Source organism: Thunnus albacares, chromosome 14 (genome assembly GCF_914725855.1).
Source record: "Thunnus albacares chromosome 14, fThuAlb1.1, whole genome shotgun sequence".
NCBI classification, from domain to species: domain Eukaryota; kingdom Metazoa; phylum Chordata; class Actinopteri; order Scombriformes; family Scombridae; genus Thunnus; species Thunnus albacares.
In genome coordinates, this window is record NC_058119.1 from 21,135,925 (window position 1) to 21,156,206 (window position 20,282).

The 20,282-nt window shown below is 38.0% G+C and overlaps 2 protein-coding genes across 8 annotated transcripts in view; one reads left to right on the plus strand and one right to left on the minus strand.

Annotated features, from left to right (window-relative positions):
• Positions 1-1,675: 1,675 nt before the first annotated feature.
• Positions 1,676-9,179, minus strand: rtkn2 (rhotekin 2). Of its 2 annotated transcripts, none has more exons than XM_044373602.1 (12): positions 8,589-9,179; positions 6,986-7,188; positions 6,613-6,671; positions 6,435-6,488; positions 6,218-6,335; positions 5,860-6,060; positions 5,101-5,195; positions 4,498-4,604; positions 4,266-4,397; positions 3,571-3,739; positions 3,264-3,371; positions 1,676-3,120 (listed from the first exon to the last, which is right to left on the minus strand). In XM_044373602.1, exons 1-12 carry the CDS (start codon positions 8,751-8,753, stop codon positions 2,417-2,419), a joined length of 2,115 nt encoding a protein of 704 aa, XP_044229537.1. In that variant the 5' UTR covers positions 8,754-9,179; the 3' UTR covers positions 1,676-2,416. The 2 variants fall into 2 exon arrangements, with proteins under 2 accessions (XP_044229537.1, XP_044229538.1); XM_044373603.1 differs by having other exon boundaries at positions 6,986-7,185; positions 8,589-9,177.
• Positions 9,180-12,101: 2,922 nt separating this feature from the next.
• Positions 12,102-20,282, plus strand: part of cep170aa (centrosomal protein 170Aa) — a 43,251-nt gene continuing 35,070 nt past the window's right edge. For all 6 annotated transcript variants that reach the window (XM_044372425.1, XM_044372428.1, XM_044372427.1 and 3 more), the window contains exon 1: positions 12,102-12,260. The gene's annotated coding sequence lies outside the window, so the exon portion shown is untranslated. The remainder of the gene's footprint in view (positions 12,261-20,282) is intronic.

Sequence of the window (20,282 nt, forward strand, 5' to 3'; positions counted from 1 at the left end):
AAACTACTGTATTTTTTTTTTACATTGCACCGTACACAAATTATACTGCGCTAGGACAAGATTAATGTATCACTACATACATAGGCACAAAGCCACTTAGTCTAAATAATTAATATCATAAAAGGAACATTGAGATGACTTAGCAGTATTATACTACAAAAGGGAATTACACAACAGTTTTAATGACCAGTACAATAAATATACAAACTATTTCCATGAACTGTTATAAGTAATTAATACATGAAAAGACAAATATAAAGACAAATATTTTTAAAACAAGTGAATATAAATTTGGCTCATTAGTTTGGCTCTGAACACAGTGAGAATGTCCAGACCTTATTTAGTCATAAAGCAGTTGTACATTTTTTACGCATTAGATCACATGTTCTCCCTCTAGAGGCAACCTTTCCTATACTGGTTGCATTAAAATTGCTTTTAACATTAATTGTCTGATATACTATGCAGTAATGTCAGCTTTCATTGTAATATTCTTTCTCCGTAGCATGCTTAGTGTATCTGAAAAGGGCTGAGATGTTGATGGAAGATGAAGGATGTTTAATCTAACAGCCATATTCCCTTATTCATTTTGAAATTTGTTCGGTTTCACTTGTAACATATTTAAGAGGATGATTTTATCCAGAGGTGCAACCACATCAGCATTAGTAAAACTACTGGTTTTGAGTTTTTGATCCCATAATCTTCCCTTGTTTTTCTAGGTATGTACAGTACTAATCAAAGTGACTAATGTGTTATTAACACACAATGACCATACAAAACATTTGGAACACACTGCTAATATTGAGCTGCATACACCATTGTACATTGTACAACCCACTCTCGGTTCTTTCAAGGCTTAAACTAAATCCTCCTGTAATCTCCCTCTCTTGATTAAACTGAATTTAGAGGGCAAGATTAAGAAATAGGATTGTACCTTTCACCACACTTTCTTTATCTAGGCAGGCAATTTCAGAAAAAAAAGTAGCTAATGTTTTGTGTACTCAGGTGTAATTATGAAGATCATTCTTCAACACGTGATGGTTAAGTGGTTGAAATATTTAGTGGCAGGTATTATTGGATACAGTGGTTCAAAACACACACACACACACACACACATACAAGGGTATTCATTATTTTTGCCAGTCAAAAGACTCATTCATTCAATTATGTTCATAGCATTTACGGGTCGCAGTGTTAAATTATGTTGGACATACTGTGTAGCCCCTGAAAACCAAGGTCACTCCATTATTAAGACCTCTGGGAAATGGAGAAGTCACATTAGTGCTTGCAATTGCTCCTAAAGTCCTGTTCCCTTAAAATCAGCTATAGTGGTCATAAAGTCGTCACAGTAAGTGGAATAAGTCAATAGTTCCAAAAGGAATGACTCGTCCGCAGTCGGTCCATGGATCAATTCCAATTTGAGTGCTTTTGCAAAGGCTCTTTCTTCAGTCCGTGTTCCAGTGGCAGAGCTGAGAAATAAGCCTTTCCATTTTAGTGGGATTGATGATGGCGGTGTCCAAGCCAACATACAGCTTTCAATTTCATCTATGGGTTAGCTGCTCATAAAGAAAGTTTTATAAATGGAGAGTGGAGCTGGAGATGTATCAATACCATATTGATATTGTGATATGAGGTGTCAACTGAAATTTGGGTTGTTATGATGGACATTATGAGGGTCTTCTTTTTTTAAATAATGGAGGCCGCGTCACCCATCAATCCTTTAGGTTAAAGCAATATTTCGACATCTTGGGAAATACACTTATTTGCTTTGTTTCCGAGAGTTAGACAAGAAGATCAATATCACTCTCACATCTGTCTACTCAATATTAAGCCGGAGCTGGGAGACGGTTGGCCTTAGCTTAGCATAAAGACTGAAAGCAGGGGAAACAGCTAGTCTGGCTCAGTCCAAAGGTAACTAAATCTGCCTGGCAGCACCTCTAAAGCTCATTAATTAACACATTATATTTGATTCTTTAATCCATACAAAAACCTTACACCTCATTTTTACACTTTGTTTTTTGTACAAAGTAAACAAAAGAACTATAAATTGTTAATTGATGAGCTTTAGTAGTGCTGGTAGGTGCATTTTGTTATCTATGGACAGAGCCAGTCTGGCTGTTTTCCTCTTTTTTTTCAATCTTTATGCTAAACTAAGCCTAACACCTCCTGGCTCCAGCTTCATACTGTAGATCTTCTCATCCAATTCTCAGTAAGAAAGCATCGTATTTCCTAAAACAATTAACAGTCACACCCAAAATATCATCATATCATCAATATTGAGGTACAGTTAAATATATTGTGATATCTGGCTTTAATGGAGACAAACTAGAACTTCTACTATCTAAATGTTATTTGTGTTAGTGGTAAGGCAAAGTTAGATTAAAGTTGTTAAATCATTCAGATGTTGGAAGATTCAAGGTCACAAGGCTTTAAGGTTCATCCTCTCTCTGAAAGACTTCCTCAGTTTGCTCCTCGGTGCGGGAACTGGACCAGGACCATGACTGGGTCTGACAAAGCCATGTTCACCTGTTGCTTCAGGGTCCTGGTACTCCATCTGCTGGAGAGGGGGCAGAGGCTGACTTTGTGGTTGTACATCAAGGACGCCCAGTGGAGCGTTTTTACGGCTGAGGGCTCCGGCTCCTCCAGTGTTGTTCCGCTGCAGCTGCTGGATGATGGCAGAAAATTTGGCATCCAAAGATGGTCTGCCAGTTTTGGATTTTGTGGCCGGGCGCGACATGCAAGTGCCGGAGTTCTCCTTCTCCTGGTATGAGAGAGGAGGAGGAGGAGGATGATTATGAAGTGAAGCAGGGAGGGGAGGTCTAGCAGGGCGGGTGGGAGGAGCATAAGGTTCCCTGTCAGGGGGAGGAGGCGGGGCACGCCGCTTCTTGTTGCCGATGGATGTAGAGCTGGTGTTGTGGTTTGGGCTTGAACAAGGGGTGGAGGTTTTGCTCTGTGACAGGATACTCTTCTGCACTACCAATGACTGGGATCCATCAAACAGAGTGGACCAATTAGGCGTCTCCTTCTCCTCGTCATGACCAATAAGAAAGTGGCCATCTGTCTCCTCAATCTTGTTGTGGATAATGTCTGTGATGCTCTCAAACTTGCCAGGTGAATTTATACCTGCAGGAAAACAAAATAAATGAGTATTGAAAAAAAAAGTCAAACTGATGAGTTAAACATAAGGCACTGTCAAACATTTCATCAGCAAATTATCATCCTCTATCTAACTCACTTCAGCCACTCGTCCCAATTACTCTACTCACTGAGGTCGTTGTAAACAGAGTCAGCTTGCTTGGTGAGAAAGAGTGATGGTTTCCGTGGTGATGCGACCTCGATCTTCATTAACTGGTCGCAGCAGTGCAGCCACTGGCCTGGTTGTAAACAAGGAGAGGCATGAGAGACACAGATAAAGGTTATACAATCTGTTCTTGTTACAGGGAGTTTAGCTAAATATATGTGCAAACATTTTTCTAGCCAAAACAGACTGACGCACTTACACACACACACACAACCTTTTATAGAAGCATACAAACATGTTCCTGTTCTATATTTACACAGAAACACACTCACTCTGATCATAGAGGTGCTGGTAAAGGGCTTCCAGCCAGTCTTCCAGCTCCTCCCTGGTGTCCGTGGTGAAGACTATGGTCTGAGCTCCCTCTGATGAAGGGTTGATGATCGACAGACTCCTGGATTTCTGGCCTGCCGACTCCTTCTCCATCACACGGATGCGGGTGTCCTGCAGAATCGACACAGATAACTCACATAAGATAAAGCACTAAAAAAAGTACATGATGATACTGCAGAAAAAAATTAATTCAGCAGAAAAATGCCAAAGATGCAAGCAGGATCTTAGTGAGTAATGTGGCATTTTATTTTGGCTCTTTGGCAAATGTTATGGAAACCCTGAACTGAGATTTTAAATCGGTAAATTTTAAAACGGTAATAAATTTAATATTTATATTTAATCTAACCAGTAATAACAGTGACATGGACAAACACAGAGGCTACTTATGATGTTATTATTTTATTTAACACTTTTCTGTCTTTACATTTATTGACTGATGTATAAATTCAAGCACAAATATGTCTTGAAAGTAAGTAACACAGTGAAATACGTCAGTAAATCAACTTTGTTTTATTACGTTGCTCCTGTGGTTAAGTGGCAGTCATTTTCAATCAACAAGCACACCAAAATAACTGAGCTTGAAATACAAGGGAGTGCAGAGGGTGAAGGTCAGAATGTTTGCTACTCTGTGTGTTACCTTGTCAATGGGTACTTTGAGAGTGGGCTGCACTTTAGCGTCAATTTCTTCCGGGGTGAAGTAACAGGACAAAAAGCCGGCACTCAAAACACAGTAAAGGCTGCAGCAGCGGTACATCCCCTCTGCACTTTGCTGAAAATCACCAGAAAGAAAACAGCAGAACTTAAGTATTTTACCTCAGAACCAGCTTTAGAGCTAATGCTAATGATGACAACAACAGCAGCCAACACACCTTCTGGCTCAGGTAACCAGTCATCATGCTTTGTGTCATACAGACAGGCTGGGCCACCAACCGGCAGCAGAGGTTGCCATAAAGTGGAAGCCAAGATGACCACTCAGCTGTGGGAATGAAGAGCAGCAGTGGCAATAAAACCCCAAAATATTGAGATCTACATATGAACTACTGTATGCTTTATGTAAAGATAAAGGTTTTCATGAAGAATCATTCCAATCTCGCATGAGAAGAGAAAACTAATTGATAACACATCTTTTCTTTGGTTGTAAAGGTCTATTGTTACGTATCAAATACACAGAATAGAGATGAGAGAGTTTCCAGTCAGCATTTAACAGTAGCATTAATCTCATTATATGCACTGTGGACCTGAACACTGATGTAATGTGATGTAAATTCATACCAAACATTTACCGAAAAAATTAGAACTATTCATTTAATCACTCGCACAAAGGAAGAAAAGTAATCCGAGCTAAACTTCAATCATAGGTTTAATGGTGTTAAAATATTCTGTCATTACCCTGGTACTTAATCGAATTGGGAGCTAAAAAGCATAATCCCTTATATCCCCAGATATTACATTTCTGTGCCTTTGTTTCTTACCATCTTGGAGGACAATGAGTGAGTGAGACTGAAAGCTGCCTTCAGCTTCGGACAGACTCAGTGTGGTGTAGGCCAGCAGGCTGTACTTGGCTCCACTGGTACAAGTAGACACACACATAAAGTACACAGAGTTTAGCATACTTTCAAGCATACTGCATTGACTTACTTTCATTCCATCTCTTCCAACACCAGCCATAGCAAATTCATGCTCCACTCTAACCCTAACAGTAAATAATAACAAAGACATAGATATACAAAGACTCTTAACTCTGTAACCAACATGTGCACTTAACCAACTTTGTTTTTTGTAAATTATCTCCTTCTTCAAAGGCCTAATGTACTCCAGTGTCTCTTCTACCACTGAACAGGTGGTATGTATCACTTACAGATGTTCAGTGTCATTTGATGTTCTTAATACTGCTAAATACGCCTTTCCGCTCAGACACAAGTAAAATTGTGGTGGGAACATAAAAAGAATGCACTTTTTCAATAAAACAGTTACATTAAGGGCACAAAAAAAAATCTATGAATGTCCTATGGCTAAACATATCAGTATTCATAACCTCAAATATTTTTGTAACCTTAATCTCAATACTCCATCAGTCTGATTTGTTTACACCCCTGTTGTGTGAGCCTGCAGCTACACACACATTGTTCCAGTAACAAGTCATAATCGAGTTAGATCCCCAACTGCAAAAAAAATCTTAAATAGAGAGCCAAGAGTCTGTAAAGGGTTTTATGGGATTACACAATACATACGAGGGAATTGGGTTGTGCTGTAGGAAGGTGTCAGGGTCTGGAACATCCAGCAGAGGGCAGAGCTTCTTCCCGGCAGTCTTTCCAAAGGAGTTGCGGAGCTTCTTGGCCAGTTTCTTTGGTGTTTTTACCAATGTGAGCTCTTCCTCCAGGGCACAGCTCCACAGCTCCACCTTCAGCTCAAACTGAGGATCTGCCTCTTTACTGTCAGTAAGAAACATTTAAATAAGGATATCAAAATTGAAATATATACACAAACTATTTTTCCATCGAGCTACAAAACAACTAATAAGAAAATACAGAAATTTAGATTAGTTTATTCTTATTAACTGCTTATTGAACACATGCAACCGACACTTACAAGACGGTGACTCCTTCAAAGCAGATGTCAGTGACTGATCTGTCCACCACCACCATCTCAGTGTCAAACACCTCTGAGCCAATCTGCAACAGACAGAAGACCGCCACCCGACGAGAGCCTAACAAACACACGAGTTAAAGGAGTAAGCTTTCATAAAATAACACAAGGTGAAGCTAAACAGATGGTTATGAATGGTAATAAAAAAGGACAAACTCACTCCCTCGGTTGTTAAAGTGATCCGAATCCCTCCACAGCATAGGAATACGCAGCCCTACATCAGCAGAAAGAAGAGCCCATTCATATTCTAAAACACTCTTTGTCTTAACTTTGTGTTGTATATTTATTCTGTGCATTTCAGTACTGAATGATCCTGGACAAAAGGGGAGCAATCTTACCAGACATTGCAATTGTTCCATTACAGGGTACACGATCATCTGTAACTGGATCTGAATATCTGAAATAAAAAATTTAATTTACTGTTGCAATGCACTGTAACACGTATTAATACATCCACTTCACTGCAAAACAATGCTTCAGTAAATCTATTTCTAATAGAATAATCTAATAATTCTAATCCTAACATTGCTTTCAATTACTGATTTTTAACTTTTTTCACTCCCTCAAAGAAGTAACTTCTTAATTTAACAATTTATTACAATTTAATCTTTGACAATATTTTGTGAGTAATGTGCACTGGAAGTTTTAAACAAGTGTTTCTGTCCTACACTGAACCTTTACAGACATTTTCCACACAGTTTCCATCTTTACCTCCTGACTGCGCCCATCCTGTCCTGCTCCTCTTTCTTCCTCTGCAGCTGGGTGAAGTAAGCCTTGATCCTGGCGTTGCAGGTCTGCAGGTTCTTGGAGGCGTTAAGAACCTGGTCTCTCTTACTGCAAGCGAGGAGCAGCTTGTAGGCGCCCTCTCGCATTCGCATCTCAAAGTCCAGCTTTTCTTGAATGTTAGTGTTCTTCTTGGACATAACATACACAGGAGAAAGTTCACAATTATCAAATGAATATTTTCAATGTCAGAAAAAAAAACTACAGAGAGCTACATCAACACGGATCGGAGGCTGTCTTTCATGCTTTAATATGTGTTCATCTGGGACAAATGGGACAAGATGGAAATGATGAGTGCAAGATTTTGTTAAAATGGAGTTGGAGTGAAGTTGTCCTTGAATGTTGTTTGTGACAAAAGAAAAAAAAAACCCTTCCAGTGTTAAAGGTGTTAAATCACATTTCTTGCGATTGGGCAGATATAAGACAACAAAATAATTCAAGGCTTACAGGAAATGTGATCTTACTTCTTTGAACTTCTAGCGCTAAAAATAACACTTGGCACCATCACAAGAAGGTGCCACCACGATGAAATTGATACATAATTGTTAAATTTGTGGCAAACATATTTTTAATCACACAAAAGCAGCTTTTTGTGGCAGAGGATGAGGTGAGATGATCGCTGCAGTTAGGGGAATGGAGAGGTTAGGAAAAGCACCGGTGGTATCATAATGATATATATGCTAAATGGGAGTACAATGACTATAAAGACATGATTTGATGCAGATCATATGGAGATTACGATGGCAAAGATGAAATATGAAAATGCATGGATTGCATGCTGCAAAGCACAAATGGCAAAAAGCGTAAATGGTTAGTTCTAGCAAACATATTTATGGCTCAAATGGAGTATGATGATGTCAAATTTGGTCAAAAGAGATCTTCTACGAAATTCAAAATACCAGCTTTTCAATTAATTTGGTCTTACTGAGTAAGAAATTGTCCAAATGAGTTGAGAATTACATTAATATTTGTTAAAAGGATACAAACATCATCATTCTCCACTTTATAAACTAACAAATATGCACCTGCAGCTTCTTAGAAATCTGTCGTATGTACAACAAATTCATATCCTCTACTATCTGCAGCGTGTCATTCAGAAGACTGGGGCATCGTCTCATGCTTTTGGCCTGAAAGGAAATTAGTTTGAGCGGTGTTAGAGCAGAAAGACCAAATTATTGTTCTGGACATGCTAAGCAACGTTCAAAAGTGCAGAAAGCACGCAGCTCTGGTTTCAGGGGAACTGAATAAAAGGCGTAACTGCCCTTTTGAATAACCGGCTTCAATGGCATTATCCCAGGGGACTAACTAGAGATAACGCGTGATTTGTGCGTTTGAGACAGACATTAGAAGACTCGTGTCATTGTTAACCAGTTATATTAGCACAGCAATGTGAAATATAATGTTTGAGAAGTGTATATAAGTTTTCTTAGCATCGTTGCACTTTGAACCTTCAGCGTCAACTGAACCGTCTCTTATTATGTTTCAGAGTTGACGACAAAACATACACCACTCTGTAGCTCTTTACTCATACCTCTGTTTGAAGGAATAAGGTGCTCTGTCGTATTTTCTTCCTTTTAATCTCCATAGCCACCGCGGAACCGGCCGATATTAACGACCTGCAGCTCCCGTTTCGCTTGGAAGTTTGAACGTCCCGCTGGTCGTCCATGTTATCCGTCCATTCGCACGAGCAGCTCATTCCTGCTCCAACGTCCGACGCCCCTCCAACGGACTGGGCGGCTCGATTTGAGTCACGTTATCCACCGCAATGTAAATATTGTAAGTAAACAATAACTAAACCTCATTCAAAAGATCAGTAAATGTACGATACAGATTACTACACTCTTTAGAAATGTTGAACGTGTACTACAAATGAATTACCACGTTATTCACCAGACATATAACGTTTAAAATACTGAGTTTTAAATTAAAATAACTTCCGGCGAGGACACGGCCAACCTTAAAACAAACTAAAATGAAGTTGAACGCCAGATTAAAAGCCAACCATGGTGAAGCAGCCTAATACAGCTAAAATCACAAGATGAAAAAAAATAGCAGAGTCAGATGTACAGTTCGAAAATAAATATGAAACAAACGCTCCGCCTCTCCAGCCGGTACTTCCACATATTTAAACCGAGTGCTCTCACGCCGACAGGGAGGGAGCGTCATTACGTCATCGTGCCAAACAAAACAGGAGTGTAACGTTTTCGATTTTGAATTTTTTATATGGTAAAAAAGATGTTTTTGTGTGTTTGAAACGATTGCTTTGGGTGGAAGTAAACATATAAAAATATCATTGTAATTATAATTATTGATCTGCAGCATATAAGACGTTTAATTCTCAGTTTGTAAAAAAAAAAAATGTTACGGATTTCTCTGGTTTACGCAGTCATCTGAGGGTGACAAAACATTTTCGCTGTCAGTAACTTGCAAATGCACTGGTAATATATGCGTTCCCTTTTCTAATGTGAGTACGTTTTAATTTGCTTTTTTTATTATTTTTTTTTTTACCACGACAGTATATCGATTAGTCAAAGCTGTCTAAAATCTCTAAAATGTAGCATCACAGAACAATCTGATTTACTTTTTGATCCCCCAAATTAGCTGGAATGGTTATGCTGTTATGTTTTTGTATGGCAACGACTTGATACTGAACAACCTGACATTCCTGGTGATTTTTTTTTTATTATCCACGCATCTAAATGGAGGAAAATGAAACCGCATTTTTCTGTCTTTAAAACAGAAAAAAGGGACCTTACGGACAATCATGTAAATGCTTTGAGACTGATGAAAACACGCAGTGTCTCTCCTCAGAGCTTATGAGGAACTGAAAATATTTGATAAGGGCAACTATGGAATAGTGTAGACTTATTACTATTATTATTAATTTGTTTTTTAAAATTTTATTTATTTTCTATTAATACTTACATTATTATATTATTATTTTACATAATTTGTGTTTCTTACCTAATGTGCCTTGTATGTTAAGATGTGTTTATTATGGTTTCTATGCCTTCATGTTTGTATATGAATCCTTTTTCAATAATAATAATAATAAAAAAGTTCTTGTGTTGCAACATCCGTTTTCTTAAGAGTTTCTTTGGTTCCATTTAGTTGAACTGCGCATCCCTCTGCAGGCAATACCAACATTTTCAGCATTGAATATAATGCCAGCTGCGCAGCCCAGCTGATGGTAGGCTACAACAGCAAAAGACCCTGCAACGTGACCAGTGAAACCAGGAAACCCGCCCACCCGGTTCTGGATGACATGGGCTTCTGGTCGAGTTGGAAGCATCCATGGTTGGAAGTGTAGACGCAGGCGCTGCTGAGAATGAACTGCGTCAAGCTCACCAGAAACACAAGTCATCGGAAATCACTATATATGCTTTCAAAATTAAAAGGTGCATTTTTGAAACTTAAATTGAGATGAGAGGCATATACAATTTAATCCTCTGTTCCAGTCTGTGCACAGTGATGTCAGCTACTTTGCCATCTGTAGGGTATTTTATTTGCACCTCCCCTGTCATAAGCTGTATATTCCTGTAAGCTATATTTTATCCTATATTTATCATAATGTTAAGTACCTTGCAGCTGCAGCTGATTCATGATCAGTCAGTAGCCCATGATCATGTTAGTGGAAATTCCTATGTATAAGTTTAGCTTCAGTTCTTTTAGCCAGCTTCAGTGGAAATCCACACTTTGACCTTCCTCTTTTCCTGATTTACTCACTTTGAGATTTCCCTCTTGACAAGTCGAGCTTCATTTTTTCAAATCAAACAAGGATTTACTATGATAAAGACATTTTGGGTGGCAACACAATAAACTATTAACAAAGATGCTGAAATATTTTTATATATTTTCTCCTGAACCAGACAAGGCAAAACAGGTACATGGTATAAGGATAACATCAACCAGTTTTTCCATTTTGTATTTTTATGGCAAAAAACACATGTATTGAACACAAATGTGGGTTAGATAACAAAGCCTAAAATGTATCTACTTCTCTTTGGTACATTAAGACATTATATCTTCATCATAATGAAATTTTGAAAAAAAAGTGCCAGTATGAATATATTATCGATGTCTTATTATTTTCATATTCTTTACAAACACTCAGACAAAGGTTTGTTACTATTTTTAAATCAATTGTTTCATTATTAATATGGAATATTGTTATCTGTATTATTTTTTGGTTGTTGTGTTGGGACAAGGGGTGCAATAGCTCCTTAGATCCCTGAACCCCTGTATATTTAGCCTACATTATGTTTTTAATCCTAATCTTAATCAGAATCAGAATCAGAATCTGTTTATGCCAGCATACAAAGAACATGTCTTGGCATTTGCTCCCACAAACACAACATAGAAGCATAAAAATAGAACAAGAGTAAGGTAATAATAATAGTGAAATAAACAGAGTAGTACTAAAATTAAATTAAAATTTTTACAATTTAAAATCTATTTACATAATGGAATAATAATATAATAACACTTGAAATTAAATATTGACTACAAAGGAAATATGGACAATGGACAAAGAAATCAATGAAATATATGAAGGTGACAAGAGCAAAAAATAAAATGTGACATAAGCATAAACATCTCTCCCCATAGGTTTAGGGATGTTGAACTAAATCTGTGAGCACATGATTAAATATGCATATGGTTGCCTAGATACACAATCTGTCACTACAGAGGGCACATCACTGCTCACTGTTTTATTGTAAGCTTGTCATAAAAAAGTTATGTTTTATATTATATACAGTATATTTTTTAAATTTTGCATATTTTAAAATTTTAATAACATTTTAAATACATAATTTAATAAATAATGTATTTTATATATACATATTAATTTATTAATTTACATATATAACATATATAATTAAATAGATAATATAAATTTACATATGCATATTAATCAACAATAATTAATATTTTTTAATAACATTTTATTGTAGATTAAAAAATAAGACGTTGTCCTGATTTTATTTTGAAAGTTAGGAAGTGGTGTTTCCTGTCCTCGCGGCATTGACGCGTTTTTCACGACGTTGGTCCGCTCTCTCGCTCCCCGCTATCGCTGAGCAACCGCGGGAGAGAAGGCCGACGCACACAGCTAGACAGAACTGCAGCAACGGCAGGGCTGGGCTCCACACACACAAACAGACACACACACCTTCAACAGCAACACACACCAGCAGAGACCAGGGTAAGTAACGAATACATTTTACTTTTATTTAGTAAACAGGAGAATATATTAGCTTTTAGCTAGGCAGTTGTCGACCGTTAGACTCACGTGAAGTTTACGGCAGAGGAAAAAATGGTTAGAGCCGCTTTTCTGCTATTTTCTGCTGCCCATCTATTGATGTGGGCTTTCAATGTTGATAAAAAAAAATCTCCGAGGTGACACGGCAGATTTTGAAGCTTCTTACATTAAAATCTCAAGTGTGAATTCAAATCGAGGCAGCATTTGTAATAAATAAGCCGATTAATCACCCTTATTATGCTTATAACGGCTACACAGACTCACTGTTGGCTAACTGGATTTCCACAGACACACACCGAGCGGCTCACTATTGTCAGCAGCAGCAGCAGCAGCAGCATGACCAGCCTGCTCCACCTTTGTAAAGCGACATAGCCCAGCCACTTTGTTTCCTCTATACAAATACCGGCTACATTTGCCCTCTTACTGCTACTGTTATCTGTTATTGACCTGCTTTTTTAGCTATTAGTTGCATCCCTCTGTAGCCACACCGGGGCTATCGAGACAGGATGCACATCAATGAAGGTCGGTCACATTGAACGCTTTGTGTTTATCTCATTGGAAACATACTAGCCTCGGGGTCCTCTTTTGTGTCTATTTATATTGTCTGAAGGGTAGATTATATGAGTAGATATTTCACTATATAATGTAGCTGCAGTGTGCTTCCCGATGCCGGACCCCCTCCTCTTCTTCTGTGTGGGGGCTTTGTTTTCGTGGGGCAGATGTAGCTGGCCTACATGCATCCGCTCTCTTTGTGTTGAGTTTGATTTTTGCTGTCATCATCACATAAGATGTAAAACTTTGGGGAAAAGCAAAAGATGCGCTTTGAATGCATTAAGATAGCTTAAATTATCTTCAAGATGCCTTCTTTGTATTTTTTTTTTTACAATCAAATAAAGCTTAGGTTGTACTGCTAATCTATGCAAAATTTAGATTTGTGTAATTATTCTCTAATTATCTGGTAACAGTTAAAAACAGATTCATGACAAATGTATCTAAACTTACTGAACTGGCCAGAGCATTTGAAACAGTCTTCTATTCACAGCACCAGCAGCCTGATTGATTTTATTTGTCTTGACAATATCTCATAATTGCATCTCATGGTGACCTGTGAAGATGCATTCCTGACCTGGGTTTCTAACAAGGTTGTGCTGTTCACATACTGGACTGAAATCCTCTTGGAAAGCTGGAGAGCTGCATATCAGTGAATCTTGTTAGTCTCCTCCTCCTCCCTCAGCTGTAAGAATTCAAATTTTTTTGGGTCTGAGCCACAGAATGTGCAGATAATACCATCCAGTCCTTTTCTTTCTCCCATTTTTACTCTGTCTTTTCCTCTCCTTGTCTCTTTTCTGTTCTCTCTGCATAATGTGGCCAGTGGCAGGCTGCTTGGCTCTACAGGCGGTTGCTTTTTTAAAAACTGTGTCAGTGTCACAGGACAGTTGCTGCACTCTCAGAGAGGAAAGAACGCAGCAGCAATGTCCTAGCCTGCCTCCATTTGTGTCCAGTGACACAGTTACAGTGCAGACAGGACAGGAAATCTTAAAGGACGGGTTCACAATTTTTCAAGTATGCCTTAAAACAACAGTCATATGCCATATGAACACTGAAAGCTGTTTTCCTTGCTGTAATCATTCCTCCTGTTCATACTGGCCGTTAAAAGATCCCCTTCATTGCGCTTCCAATGTGAGTGATATTGGCCAAAATCCACATTTTGTGCGAAAAGGCATTTAAAAGTTTATCTGAAGCTTATTTGAGGCGTCAGTAGTCTGAGTTAGTCACATAAAGTGGATTTCTGCCACATTTACAGTCTTTTTGTGTTTCCTCAGACAGTGTTTCCCAGTTGAGCGAGCAGCAGGGGAAGTATAGGAACAAAAAGAGGGACTTTGGCACTAAAAAGACTGCAACATTGAAAGATATCTACTTGATTTGACTCATTTGGCTGGCTAAAGCTTCATGTTAGCTTCAAATAAACTTTTAAATACATTTTTGCTCAGAAAGAGGACTGTGGATTTTTGCGGATCACTTACATTGTAGGTGCATTATGAAGGGATCTTCTAATGGCTAGTATGAACAGGAGGAATGATTATAGCAAGAAAAATTTGTTTCAATGTTCATTTGGACACCTGACTGTTGTTTTGTGAACCCATCCTTTAATAAACAGAAAGACCGCACTCTATTTTTATTTTTAGATTTTTGGATGTTGTCTGGATGTGTTAAAAACTGGACACCTCGACATCATATAAATCCCTACAGTCACCAATCTGTCAGTGCTGATCCATCAATTTAGTAACACATCATGTGATTGTGAACTGTCAGAAGTTGACTATTAACATGGAACAGATCAAAATAAAGTGAAACCCTACTTTCCTGTCCTCTGCAACTCGCTATCTCATCTGTCCTGTATCACTTTAAAGGTGTCTCTGGCTCAGTATCATAATTCTGATTGTGACCTAATGGTCAACAGTTTCCTTCAATAATAAGACTCTTTCTTCTGTCTCTAGTTAGGGTTGAGGACTTTGTTGTTCGGCCTGCCCACAGCCATTGTGTACAGTAGGAAGTTTAGGAAGTGAGTTCATTTTACTTCAGTGGTCAGGGAGGGTTATTTGTGACTGAGAACAACCTAGCCTGGAACTTAGTATTCTACACTATTCTTAATGTTTTTAAAAGTGTTGTTGGACAACGGTGTCTATGGCTAAAAATAGTAGTGAATCTCACTTCTGTAATCTGCAGAGTAGAAATGTTAAAAGGGTTATGAGAGTCAGATGGCTTTGCCTAGTGAAGCTCCGGCTTGTGTGCAGAGTCAGAGGGAGAGAAACAACGGGTGGGGATAGAAAAGTCTGCAAGTAAGAAATGCAGAGAGACAGCAGAGTAGAAAACAAGAAAATATGCTCAGAGCAATTTATATACATAATCATCAGCCTCTCCCTTGTTATGGAACATCAAGGGCGTGTCTAGAGTGTTTTTTTTCTGTATTCAGCTTTCCAAAATGAAAAATAAAACTAAGAGTGACCTTCACATCTGTTTTGGGGTGTAACATACTACTCTCTGAGTTTCCGTTTTTTTGTGCTTCTTTCCACTGCAGATATTGATCTTGTATTTGGGCAGTTTCCATTCTCATCTCTCCTCACTGCCAGGCTCCCCCCCTGATCGTCCTGTTATGCTAACGTTGATGTTTTTTCTTTCCTCCTAAGTGCCAGTGTGGATTTCAGTGTGAGAGAGTTCACTATTTTTGTCTGCTGCTGAGGCTATTGCTGTGGGCAGCATAAATGTTGGTGCCATAATCAACGTGGCAGGGTTGGTCAAATACTAATGTTCCCGTTAAAGGGTCGTTCATGATCTGTTTGGCATGGGCCATGTTGAGTGCTCATGAGGGCAAATCTATACCTGATACAGTGTGTGCTTTGGCTTTCTGCAGGTCCATAATACAGTGATCTACTCATATAACAGTCTTATTCAAGAATGTTGTAGATGGTTAACGTATTAATTCAGTTCAAATACCTTTTTGTAGGAATAGAGTTTTTCCACCATTAGACATTTTAAGCACAGTACATAAATTCAGAAAATACTGTGTTTATCATAGCAAGTATTATGGAGCAGGTCTAAGTTGAAGAGATTTTTAAGAGTCTTTCAAGAAAGATAGATAAAAAAAATTTAATTGTGTTTGTATTCTATTAACTGACTGGGGATTATACTCTATATTCTTATGTGATATCAATTACTGTTTATATTTAAAAGGTATTTTTTCTGCACAACTGCAGTCTAACATAGGGCCATGGCTGTAACTTATGGTTATTTTCATCAATTATTAAACTGCTGAGTATTTTCTTGGTTAAGTATTAAAATGCCAGAGAATAGTGAAAAATGCAGATCCAGAATTCCTAATGGCCAAGGTGATGTCATAAAAATTACTTGTCTTGTCAATCCAACAGTCCAAATCCCAAAGTTATCAGGTTTACAACAAGGCAGAAAAGCAGCAAATCCTCCCAGAGAGTATTCTTTGTTTTAGCTTAAAAAAGAACTTAAACAATCATTCAATTATCTAAGTAGTTGCTCAGTAGTTGTTTTCTGTTAATCAATTAATTGGCTAAATGTATCAGATAAAGTCAAATATCAATTGACAGAAAATTAGTCGGCAACTATTTTGATAATCAATTAATCATTTTGAATCATTCTCTGGTTCCAGCTTCTATAATGTGAATATTTTCGGGTTTATTTAGTCTTCTATGATTGTAAGATAAATATCTTTATCTGAGTTATGGACTGCGGGTCGGGACAACTTGGGCTTTGGGAAACAGTGATTGACATTTTTTTACCATTTTTGGACATTTTATAGACCAAACAACTAATCTGTTAATTATTAATTAAATAATATGCAGATTAATCAATAATGAAAACAGCTGTTAGTTGCAACCCTAGTCTAATATAATATTTCTTCTATTATTTTGATGTTTAATTAAAGTTTTTATATTAGTTTGCTAATTTTTTTTCTGTTCCCCCATTCAACTGAGAAAGCTGCCTCCGGAAATTAGTGTATCTCAATATATCTTCTGAAAAATGTGCTACACACATGCTTCGGAGAATTAATGACATGCACTGAAAAAGACTATGCTGCAGGGCATGTGCTTCATTAATTCTCTTGGATTATTAATAATCTATTTTTTATTATCTCTTCATCAGTACGAGCTTGTTTAGACTGCTGGTTTTCCCCTGTTAGACCCCTCAAGAATAATAATTTTACTTTCTCAGACAGTGCTGAAAGGCAGGCTGCTGTATGTTTTTTACTCTTAAGGCTATACAGCTCTCAACATCCATGAAGCGTAAATTTCCATATGTAGGTCTGTGGGTCATATGGAACACAGAGGTCACTGAGCTTGTGGTGGGTTTATATCTTAAGGCCAGGGTTGTGCTGGGTTGTGTATGCTAATAACAATGAAACGGGCAAGACGCGGATGCGGGCTGAATGGAGGTGTTTGCTTGTTTGTTCCTTTCGCCAACTGTTCATGTGACACGTGTGGCCGCCTTTCAGCACCATATGGTCTTTTCTGCTGTATGGGGCAGTTTTTTCTTCCCACATGCTGCATTTACAAGCCACATCAACACATAAAGGCTGACAAACACACACTGAGGTGTCTGCACACTTAAGGTGGTATACTGACACTCTAATGATTTATTAACTCCCTGCGTAGTGCTAGATCCTGTCGTAAGAGATTAATGGTAGTGTGTAGTCTCTTTCCAGCTGCATAGATTATAGAATTAATTATTTTTCTATCGTCACTTTTTTATAATTTTTTTTACATTTTTCCATTCACATTTAATCTCACTCTTCCAGGATTCAGATTACAAAAATATGACCTACTTTAGTCAAATGTTAAGAAAAGTCTTTTTTTCTCATTTGATCCATATCAACATGTTGTTGTGGTTGGATATGCACACATCATTGAATGTAAGAATAACTTGCAAATGGTGCAGTTGATCACTTTCTGTCACTTTGTGTGTGTGCGTGTGTCAAAATTAGAGCTGAAAGAAGCGATTAATCGATTAGCTGATAGTCAGAAAATTAATCTGTAACTATTTTATTAATCGAATAATCATTTCAGTAATTTTTCCAGCAGAAATGCCAACATTTCACTGTCAAATATGTGATTTTTTGACGTGTTTGTGTGTCATATGAAAATAAACTTAATATTTTGGGATTTTGGACTCTTGGTCGAGAAAAAAACAATTCTTTTGAATATGTTAACTTAGGTTTTGGGAAATTGTGATGATATTTTTCTCTTTTTTCTGACATTCTATAGGCAAAAAGATTAATTGATTAATCGAGAAAATCATCTGCAGATGAATTAATGATGAAAATAATTGTTGGTTGCATCTCCAGTCAACATGCTGTGCGTCCTCATTTGGCTTTACCTATCTGAGCAGTGTTTGGAGGCTGGAGCAGCATCCTTGGCTGGGACACAGGCTGTCAAACTACATTCAGGATGAGGTCACTTAATGAGCCCTTACGATGACAAACCCAAAGTACAGACATTTTTATCGTGGATTTTAGTCTCCAGTTGTAGTTGAGGTTTTTCTAGACAAATTACTATGTTGAATTAAGGTTTTAGTCACTGGACATGGAAAAGGTTTTGGATAAGGTTTTAGGAAGTTGGATCAGCAGAATTTGGTTTGTGAGTGCTGCAGTCTTTGCTTTTTATTCTTCATTTATGAAGAGAGGTAAAGTAGGCCAACCTGATTCAAATGTCAAAAGGAATCACACACGTACAGACTGATATCCCCGGAGCAGCCATAGTCTGCTCCTTAGTGCACTTTTAATTTTAGACCAAGAACATTTCAGATATGCTGTATTATTCAACTGCCCCCCACATCTTTTGCGATTGACTTGCTTGACTAGCTTTATTTAACTGTCATGCAAAGTGCCACAGTTCAATGTCTTTGCTTTTACACAGATATGCTAATTGCTAACACATATATAACACATACAGTAAGTTTCAAGTGGGGCATCAGCATCACACACATGCATACACCATCACTTTCTAGCATTGTACATGCCTAGTACAATGTCATAACAGTAGTGGTTTGTTAGGTTAGTGAAACATAACCTGTGAATTCCATAAAACCACAATGCTTACAGATGATGAAGTAAGATTTTTAAACTGAATAAAAATATTATTTTAAAACATAATACCTGTTTAGTGCCCAAAGAGCAACAAAATATAGTTGTTCAATTTGTTACAAATGTCTGGTGTATCATTATTTGTATTATAGGAAAAGTCCAGTGTCTCTTTTTGTCCACTGTGAGAAGTTCAGGGCAAAACAATAGACTGTATCGACAGTATAGACAGTATCTTCTCTATTGTACACTTTAATGTGTGTAAATCTTGAGTAGACCCAGCCATGGGGGACAGGAAAAGCCTTTGTCTGTCTGTCTGTCTGTTTGTCTGTTTGTCCGTCTGTGCAGAGGTTGCTTGGCTGTCTTGTCTTGTCTGGTTTGTTCTTATACCCCTCAGGGTCTGGAGGCTCTCCTGCTCCCAGAGCATCTCTAAGCTTGCAGGGCCGATTCAGTCTCCTTTGTCTATTACTTATTGACTTTGATCTGAAAGTCCTAACTGACCATGCATTTTCAAGGGAATAGGTTGCCGCTTTTTCTTGTCCTTCAATGGACTTTCCTTTTATTGGCTTTACTTATACCTTGAAGGTGCTGTCTAGCCACTCATAACCTCTTTGCTCTCCTTTTCCCTTGTTGAGGCTCTAAAGCCATCTTTGCTGTTATGCTTTTGCACTGCACTTCCAAGAAATCACAGCAATCAGGAAGAGTACCCAGTATCATGTTATATTCTCCTCAGATTTTCTTGTTCATAGAGTTTAAATCATAACAGTTACTGCTCTTTCTTTGTCAGTTCAGCCAAGGGGTCTATCACTGCTGTGCTCAAGTTACTGTAACTGCTCTGCACTATTTATATCCAAACAATCAGCCTTTGCTTCTGCTGTAAACAAAACATGTATCACCTCCTGTCTGTTGGAGGATTTCTCCAGGGAAAGACCAAATAGGAGTAGATGTTCTGAACAGGAAAGCCTAAAAGCTTTATTGCCTATTGAGCTATATCAGTCTGTGAGGAGCAAACTATGATATATAACAATGTCGTTCTTTTGTCATTACTACTTCCCATATGTGTTGCATGTAGGGAGTCCCTTAGCCAAACATGGTACTTAATGAGTTTTGCAGAACTTAACATTCACTGTTACTCCTGGTTAGTTTTATTGTGAGATGAAGCTTCATTTTTACAATGTAGGCAGACAACCACACCCTTACAAGGGATAAGTTTGGCCCTCATCATAAGACCATGTGGAAATGAGTGTGACGAGAGTATGAGTTGTCTCTCTGTGCCTGTCTGTCTCCGTCTCCCTAGTTCTCTCTCTCTCTCCTCTCTGCTGCCTGTCTCACTTTGGTTCGCTTAGCATGTGCCTGTT

Coding starts and splice junctions, on each gene's coding strand:
- rtkn2 (XM_044373602.1), bottom strand. CDS start 8,753: ATGAGCTGCTCGTGCGAATGGACGGATAACATGGACGACCAGCGGGAC. Junction 7,189..8,588: donor CCTTATTCCTTCAAACAGAG/GTATGAGTAAAG, acceptor GTTATGTCCAAG/AAGAACACTAACATTCAAGA. Junction 4,605..5,100: donor ACTCATTGTCCTCCAAGATG/GTAAGAAACAAA, acceptor TCATTCCCACAG/CTGAGTGGTCATCTTGGCTT.